Below are 9,302 nucleotides of genomic sequence, written 5' to 3'. Positions count from 1 at the left end.
TTACATTTATCAATTTCAAACTGTACTTGCAGGTGCTATATGAATTTTTTTTTACTCATATGCCACATGGAGGTAGATACTGCAGAAAGTACTCCGGTCCTCTGTAGCGCAGTTGGTAGAGCATGGCGCTTGCAACACGAGTATAGTGGGTTTGATTCCCTGGATCACCCATACGTAAAAGATGTATGCACTCATAAATAAGCTGCTTTGGCTCAAGTGTCTGCTAAATGGCATATATTATTAAGTACCCTGTACCGTCCAGCTCCAGGTTAAAGTTTTACCAAGGATCAGCTTCTCTTCCCCCAATCATAACATTAACCATTATTGGTTAAAATGCTAAGCTGACCCAAGGTCAGTGTCTAGGGGCAACGTCACCCTACAGTTTAACATGGCAGTATAGCACTTCACAAGTAAACAAATGAAACTGAGCCACCTAGTGGTTAATAACAATAACCTATTTTAATGGTTAAACATTTTACATGGCAAAACAGACAGAAAATGCAAACTCAAATGCTCAATATATAAAAATGTACAATATTTAAAATAACACACACACATTGATGTAACAGTACAAATTTAGACCGTCCCTCGCCCATACCCGGGCGCGAACTAGGGACCTTCTGCACACACAGTCACCCTCGAAGCATCGTTACCCATCGCTCCACAAAAGCCACAGCCCTTGCAGAGCAAGGGGAACTACTACTTCAAGGTCTCAGAGCAAGTGACGTCACTGATTGAAACGCTATTTAGCGCCCACGCTAACTAAGCTAGCCGTTTCACATCCGTTACATTGACATACACATAAAAAGGTTAGAATTTACACTGAATGGCAACAAAGGATTTACAATATATTCCACAACACATTTCTGAGAACGTATGAGACTAATCTTTCAGGGGTCTGTCCATTCATTCTCAGTTAACACATGCATTAATATATTTTAAACATAAACAATGTATTTTGGTATGCATTTTTCTCCTCGTCTGTGAATTCTTCGTGCATGTCAAAAGTCTGTTTACATTAGATCTTGACAACGTTAACACTGTTGCGCCAGTTTGTTCTTTACAGTATTTCAAGCACATAGTCACTTTGAAATGGCACATAGAACACACAACAACAAAACACAGATGTAGCCCATGGCATTAAAAGCCTGTTAGAAAGATTTGGGAACATTACAGATTCACAAGACAAAAAAAAAAAATCAATTTTCTGACAATAAATTAAACTCCTGTGACAATGGTGTATGATCAATTAAATCACGCTTAACAAAGAAATTAATAAACAACCACAGAAAAAGAAGATGCACCCTCATGGAGAGAGAGCTACTCTATTGATATTCAGAATGTCAGTGTTGCCATCAGTTGATATGCTTTCAATAGGCTGATCCTTTTACAAATACTTCAGCGATACTGCTCTTGGTCTCAATCTACTCTTTAGTGTCGCTGCATTATGCATGTACAGTATAAACCCCTTGTTAACATATCATGTTAAAATTTCAAAGGGTAATATTGACCATACATTCATAATCTTTACATCTGCACTATGTATGGGGGGGGGTTGAACCTCAAACACATAATCAAATCCAGTCCCCATCAGTGCTTCTTAAAGGGATGTTGCTAGTAGACCTATGAAGTTAATATGAAGAGCAGAACATCGCCCAACACAACTCATCTACAAGAAGAAGTTTATGATGAACATGGTGTAATGACCAAAATGTCTTCACTGATGTTCCATACAAGTTTTCTTGACAAGAAGAAGTCAAAATTAATTAATGTCAAGAGCTGAGTAAAAAGAATAACATTGAGACTAGGGCTTTGTCCCTTTATAGCGCAATTACCCTATGTGCCCTTATCACAAGTAGTGCACTATAGAGGGAATTAGGGTGCCATTTTGGACTCTAGGCCTGAGAACTGCCTGTTGCATTGACATTATGTTACGTTTGCAGCTCCAGGAGAAAGTTCCTATTCTTTAACCTCTCTTCCTCCTCCACTGCAGTGTGGGAGTTCTGCAGGTCCTGTAGGACACTGAACAACCTTGTGACCCCGTCCAGCTTCTTCTCACCTGGGACAGAGGTCAGATAACAGAATGGGACCAACCAGCACAGAAATACAGAACATACTTTAGACTCAGCAATATGACGTTGCACGAGCATCACCGCAAATGAACACGATGCACTCGTATACACACATGTGCACGGGTAAGCTTCAAAAGCTATTACCTGAAATCTGCAGGACCGGAAACAGCAGAGAAGTTTAGCCTCGCACTTCAATGCTCTTAGTTGTTGCAGAAATCAACCCAATATTGTTGTTCACTTTGTCGATTGCTGACTCTACCTTTAAACTATAGGGTGGTAGGTAGCCTAGCGGTCAGTGTTGAGCCAGTAACGGTCGCTGGTTCAAATACCCGCAGCGACAAGGTTATAAATTTGCCTTTTTTTTTTTACTAAGTTAAAACAGTGCAGTATATAAAACATTCTAGTTAACCATGACAATCGTGTGCCCTCTTCTAGGAAGGCATACAAGAGTAATGAAGGCCATATCATTAAACATTTTTGATTGTAAAGAAAGAAGAGCCATAGAAGAGGCTTTTGTCTTTCTTTACAATATTTTTTTTTAAATGACATTCATTCAAAATAATAATAACCATTATCTTGATTATATATTGTTACAGTATATTTATGAAAAGAAAAAAGCTTCAAGAACCCTACCTTCCAAAGTCTCCCTGTCATCCTCTTCTTCTGGCTTGATCATCTCTTGGTATTTTTTTCTGAAAGAAAACAAACAATCAACGTAAAATGTGCATCAGCCTACAGTACCAATACACAGGAACCTGCAATGCATCTGTGAACAGACTTGGGTTCAAATAGTATTTGCTTTCTTTCAAATACTTTGAGCAATTGATTGAGCCAGAGGAGTGCCAAATGGGTGGGGCTTGCACTTTTGGGACTATTCCATTGGATCCATTGCACGAGACAAGCTTGATCGAGCGCAGCTAAGTATTTGGAAGAAAACAAATACAATTTGAACTCAGTTCTGTCTGTGAGAACAAACAAGGGGGATATAGGTTTCTCCAATAGGTTTTGAACTGTACCTCATAGCTTGTCGGACTCCAATAAGGTGTCGATAGATGAGCTGGGATTCCAGATCTGGGTCGAGGGGATCGTACCACTCCTGTAACGTCACCCCGTGTTTGGTCTTGTCACATCCTGGGTCTGGACAGACAAGAGCAGCTATTGAATCAACCCCATAAACATTATTAACCACCTGTCCAGCACTTGCCACTGGAGTGGCCAAACCACCTCTGTGAGCACTACTATGTGCGCAGAATTTTGTTCCAGACCTACTCCAACACACCTGATTTAACTTATCTGGAGTTCGATTTTCTGAACCAGGTGTGTTAGAATAGGGCTAAAACCTTGTACTGTATACATATGGTAAGAGATCAATGGAACGCAGACCATGTGCGATTGCACCGTGGGTGGTAGGAGGTGACAGCCTAGTGGTTAATAGCGTTTGGCCAGTAACCAAAAGGTTGCTGGTTTGAATCCCTGTCAATATGCCCTTTACCAAGGCACTTAACCCTAATTGCTCCTGTAAGTCACTCTGAATAACAGCATCTGCTAAATGACTTAATGTAAATGCAAATGTGACATGAACATATATTGGAGTTCACATCCCATCCAAGTATTTTACCCAAACAGTGTGAAATACACATGAATAGTAGCCTATATTTAGGCTAATTTTGATGCGCTGCAAATGAGGAGATTCTGGATCTATACCCCACTCTTATCTGATCTATTGTAGCATTGTATTGCATTGCATGGCAGACATGCCAACCTGTGGTACCTGCTTTGTCCTTCTGGTGGCAGCAGCTCCATCGATCTCCTTTGTATATCCCTGGGTGGTAGGAGCTCATAGTGTCTGTGTTGTGGCTGCAAGCTTTTCTCAGGGCCGAGAGCCACTGATTCAGCTCATTCACACTCTACGGGGCAAAGAGATAAAGAGAGGGGGTAGAGACCCAACTGGGTGCTACACATTGGTGGTGGATGAGGTGAGCATCCCGCTTACTACAATATGTAAAGTGCTTTGGGTGTCTGGAAAAAGTCCAATAATTTCTAATTATTATTATCATCATCAATTAATTATTATTAATCCCATAACTCAAATCTGGGCCCGTATTCATAAAGTGCCTCAGAGTAGGGGTGCTGACCTAGGATAATTTCTGCCTTTTAGATCATAATGAATAAGACTACATGGATAGGTCAGACCTGATCCTCGATCAGGACTCCTACTCTGAGACTCTTGATGAATACAGGTACTGTACTACCAGTGACCGGCACCAGTGCTGTATATGGTATGGGTTGTGTGATAGTTAAGTGTTCATCTTGCATGTGTTACATTATGTATACTGTATTGATGTTTCTTAACTCGTGTGTGTGTGTGTGTGTGTGTGTGTGTGTGTGTGTGTGTGTGTGCGTGACCGTGACCAATTAAATTTCTTGTGAACATTTATGGCTGTAATAATGTTTACAGATTCTGATTCAGAAATACAGTAGGCCTGCATGGCTACCCTATTCCCTATATAGTGCACTACTTTTGACCATATCCCAATGCTGGCCTGGGTCAAATGTAGTGTTCAATATAGGGAATAGGGTGTTATCTGCTTTGGGAGTCTTGTGAAGAAGCTGACCTTACAGTCCAGGTACAATTTCTCCACCAGGCCGTTGTCTCGGCTGGAGATGATCTGCATGACGTTGGCACTGCCAAAGCTCTTCTCCTCCACCTTCTCCACTGCTCGGATTCTGGGAAGGGAGATGAAGGAGCTCTTCTGTGATAGCAGGGAAAACAATTTAATTCAATTTAACCATCTGTCACCTTACCTTAGAATTACTACTGCCCGAATTCCAGTCTGTTGGTGCTATCATGCCAACCCCTCGTCACTCATGTTCATGCAAACCATGACAAATAACATGTATGGCTTGACAAAGACAGCAACGGAGTTGGCAAGAGCACAAACAGATCTGGGACAAGGATAGAATGACTATACTACAGTGTATATAGACAATAAGACAAGAATACAGTAATAAAATAAATTCCTCCATGATGGTGGGAAGACAACAGGGGATGTGGGAGAGATTGTGTTTCATTTAGCATTTTTCACTTAAGAGCCTTGTACTAGCTGCCATTGGACGCCTGGAAACAAATTCCTGGGTAATGTTCATTATAAAGCAAAAGGACGATAACGGGCTGAAACAGAAATTCTCCAATAAAAAAAAAGTCTACAATATCAATAAATGTCAATGATTGACTATAACTACAACAGGTGATCTTCTCAAGCTGAGAAGGCACTCACCTTGGAGTGCTGGGTCCGGGCGTAGGACAGGGTGTCTTTGTTAAGGGTGACGTAGTACTTCTTAAAAGGTGATGTCATCAGCATGCTCTTGTCCTTGGTCCTGTGTAGGAGAATGAAGCCCTCCTTCTCCATGGAGCCACACTGGAGACTCATCCTCTGCTGCAGGCCCAGGTCTGGAATACACAGTAGCCATAGGGAATCACTCACAACTAGCTAGCATGGCTAAAATCTTAGCATCCCTAAACATAACAGTAGCGAAACAGCACATTGCTCTTGATAGTATCACTGATCTTTAATAAGCTTATGTATCGGCCTCAGTCAGAGATTTTGTGAATTTTTTAAAATGTATGTAGACCTAGCCCCACCCACATGGGTGGCTCATAGGGAATCACAGCTAGCATATAAGGCAAACTACTTTGTAAGCAGAACTTGTGTTCTATTATAATCACCACCCGGCACAGCCTGTAGAGGACAGCCACCCCTCATAGCCTGGTTCCTCTAAGTTTCTTCCTAGGTTCTGGCCTTTCTAGAGAGTTTTTCCTAGCCACCGTGCTTCTACACCTGCATTGCTTGCTGTTTGGGGTTTTAGGCTGGGTTTCCGTACAGCACTTGTGAGATCAACTGATGTAAGGGCTTTAGAAATACATTTGAATGATTGATTTACCATCCCTAAACACACAGCAGTGTCAGTCCATAGGAAACCACACACAGCTAGCATTGCTAACATCTTAGCAACCCTAAAAGGTAACATACGGTTTGATTTGATCTCTACTATCTAAAAAGACAGCTGAATTATACTGAACAAAAATATAAAACACACCATGTAGTGTTGGTCCCATGTTTCATGACCTGAAATAAAAGATTCCAGATATTTTCCATACGCACAAAAAGCTGATTTCTCTAAAATGTTGAATTTATTTACATCCCTGTTAGTGAGCATTTCTCAAGGTAATCCACCCACCTGACAGGTGTGGTATATCAACAAGCTGATTAAACAGCATGATCATTACACAGGTGCACCTTCTGCTGGGGACAACAAAAGGGCACTCTAAAATGTGCAGTTTTGTCACAACAGAATGCCACAGATGTCAATTTTGAGGGAGCAGTGAATCATGTAGTAAACAAAAGTGTTAAATCAAAATATATTTTAGATTTGAAATTCTTCCAAAGCCACCCTTTGCCTTGAAAGCTTTGCAAACTTGGCATTCTCTCAACCAGCTTCACCTGGAATGCTTTTCCAACAGTCTTGAAGGAGTTCCCACTTATTCTGAGCACTTGTTGGCTGCTTTTCCTTCACTCTGCGGTCCAAGTCATCCCAAACCATCTCAATTCGGTTGAGGTCAGGGGATTGTGGAGACCAGGTCATCTGATCCATCACTCTCCTTCTTGGCCAAATAGCCCTTACACACCCTGGAGGTGTGTTGGGTCATTGTCCTGTTGAAAAACAAATGATAGCCCAAACCAGATGGAATGGCGTATCGCTGCAGCAAAGCACCCCTACACCATAGCACCTCCTCCTCCATGCTTCATGGTGGGAACCACATATGTGGAGATCATCCATTCACCTACTCTGCATCTCACAAAGATAAGGTGGTTGGAACCAAAAATCTCAAATTTGGACTAATCAGACCAAAGGACAGATTTCCACCGGTCTAATGTCCATTGCCCATGTTTCTTGGCCCAAGTAAGTCTCTTCTTATTGGTGTCATTCACTAGTGGTTTCTTTGCAGCAATTCGACCATGAAGGCCTAATTCATGCAGTCTCCTCTGAACAGTTTATGTTGAGATGTGTCTGTTACTTGAACTCTGTGAAGCATTTATTTGGGCTGCAATTTCTCAGGCTGGTAATTCTAATGAACCTATCCTCTGCAGCAGAGGTAACTCTGGGTCTTCCTTTCCTGAGGCAGTCCTCATGAAAGTCAGTTTCATCATTGCGCTTGATGGTTTTTGCGACTGCACTTGAAGAAACTTTCAAAGTTCTTGACATTTTCCCGGATTGACTGCCCTTCATGTCTTAAAGTAAAGTAATGATGGACTGTCATTTCTTTTTGCTTATTTGAGCTGTTCTTGCCATAATATGGACTTGGTCTTTAAGCAAATAGGGCTATCTTCTGTATAACACCCCTACCTTGTAACAACACAACTGATTCCACAAACTAACTTTTAACAAGGCACACCTGTTAATTTAAATGCATTTCAGGGGACTACCTCATGAAGCTGGTTGAGAGAATGCCAAGAGTGCGCAAAGCTGTCATCAAGGCAAGGGGTGACTACCTTGAAGAATCTCAAATATATTTTGATTTGTTTCACACCTTTTTGGTGTTATTTCATAATTTTGATGTCTTCACTATTATTCTACAATGTAGAAAATCGTACAAATAACGAAAAACCCTGTAATGAGTAGGTGTGTTCAAACTTGACTGGTACTGCATATGCACATCCCTTCAAATTAGTGGATTCGACCATTTCAGCCACACCTGTATAAAATCAAGCACACAGCCATGCAATCTCCATAGACAAACATTTGCAATACAACAGCCTTACTGAAGAGCTCAGTGACTTAACGTGGCACCATCAAAGAATGCCACCTTTCCAAGAAGTCAGTTCGTCAAATTTCTGCCCTGCTTGAGTTGCCCCGGTCAACTTAAGTGCTGTTATTGTGAAGTGGAAACGTCTAGGAGCAACAATGGCTCAGCCACAAAGTGGTAGGCCACACAAGCTCACAGAACGGGCCACAGAGTGCTAAAGCTCGTACAAATCGTCTGTCCTCGGTTGCAACACTAACTACCGAGTTCCAAACTGCCTCTGGAAGCAACATTAGTGCAATAACGTTTTGTCAGGAGCTGCATGAAATGGGTTTCCATGGCCGAGCAGCCCCACACAAGCCTAAGATCATCATGCGCAATGCCAAACGTCGGCTGGAGTGGTGTAACGCTCGCCGCCATTGGACTCTGGAGCAGTGGAAATGCCTTCTCTGGAGTAATGAATCACACTTCACCATCTGGCAGTCATAATTCTGGGTTTGGCGGACGCCAGACCAGGAGAGCGCTATGTGCTCAAATGCATAGTGCCCACTGTAAAGTTAGGTGGAGGAGGAATAATGGTCTGGGGCTGTTTTTCATGGTTCGGGCTAGACCCCTTAGTCCATTGAAGGGAAAACGTATCGCTACAGCATAGAATCATCTAGAATGTAATTATATGTTTCCAACTTCGTGGCAACAGTTTGGGGAATGCCATTTCCTGTTTCAGCATGACAATTCCCCCATGCACAAAGTGAGGTACATACAGAAGTTGTTTGTCGAGATCGGTGTGGAAGAACTTGACTGGCCTGCACAGAGCCCTGACCTCAACCCCTACGAACACCTTTGGGATGAATTGGAACGCCGACTGCAAGCCAGGCCTAATCACCCAACATCAGTGCCCGACCACACTAATGCTCGTGGCTGAATGGAAGCAAGTCCCTGCAGCAATGTTCCAACATCTAGTGGAAACCTTCCCAGAAGAGTGGAGGCTTTTATCAAATCAAATGTTATTGGTCACATACACATATTTAGCAGATGTTATTGCGCGTGTAGTGAAATGCTTGTTATTGCAGCAAAGTGGGGACCAACTCCATATGAATGCCCATGATTTTGGAAAGAGATGTTCAACGAGCAGGTGTCCACATACTTTTGGTCATATAGTGTATGTTATAGTGTTTACCTTCAGAGTTGTCACAGCTGACCAGTCTACTGATGAAGTCTTTGAGCTGGGTGATACCCAGCTGGATGGCTGGCTGCAGTGGCACCATCCAGGGCTCTTTGGAGCAGCAGGTCAGAGTGTCCAGGTTACCAATGGTCTGAATGGCCTGTAGGGGTATGGCGGATGGGAGAAGAAGAGTTGTACCACAAAGTATATTTCTAATACAGAGGGCAACCGGGAACTAAATCCACAATTTTGTGCCTACAGTAGC

The 9,302-nt window shown here is 42.3% G+C and overlaps 1 protein-coding gene across 4 annotated transcripts in view; it reads right to left on the bottom strand.

Moving 5' to 3' along the window:
* Positions 1 to 440: 440 nt before the first annotated feature.
* rasa4 (RAS p21 protein activator 4) overlaps positions 441 to 9,302 on the bottom strand; it is a 71,045-nt gene continuing 62,183 nt past the window's right edge. For 2 of the 4 annotated variants that reach the window (XM_021617632.3, XM_090186051.1), the window contains 7 exons: positions 9,053 to 9,197; positions 5,351 to 5,523; positions 4,688 to 4,825; positions 3,844 to 3,979; positions 3,089 to 3,209; positions 2,706 to 2,764; positions 441 to 2,059 (listed from right to left, as the gene is read on the bottom strand). In XM_021617632.3, the coding sequence (XP_021473307.1) occupies positions 1,932 to 2,059; positions 2,706 to 2,764; positions 3,089 to 3,209; positions 3,844 to 3,979; positions 4,688 to 4,825; positions 5,351 to 5,523; positions 9,053 to 9,197 (900 nt within the window). In that variant the 3' untranslated portion in view covers positions 441 to 1,931. Of the gene's footprint in view, positions 2,060 to 2,705; positions 2,765 to 3,088; positions 3,210 to 3,834; positions 3,980 to 4,687; positions 4,826 to 5,350; positions 5,524 to 9,052; positions 9,198 to 9,302 lie in introns of all 4 variants that reach the window. The other 2 variants (XR_016483601.1, XM_090186050.1) reach the window with 2 other exon arrangements.

This window comes from Oncorhynchus mykiss, chromosome 10, assembly GCF_057628025.1.
Source record: "Oncorhynchus mykiss isolate SJ-2025 chromosome 10, ASM5762802v1, whole genome shotgun sequence".
Lineage (NCBI taxonomy): Eukaryota > Metazoa > Chordata > Actinopteri > Salmoniformes > Salmonidae > Oncorhynchus > Oncorhynchus mykiss.
Note: the sequence above shows the minus strand (reverse complement) of the source record. Positions and strands in the feature narration are given on the sequence as shown.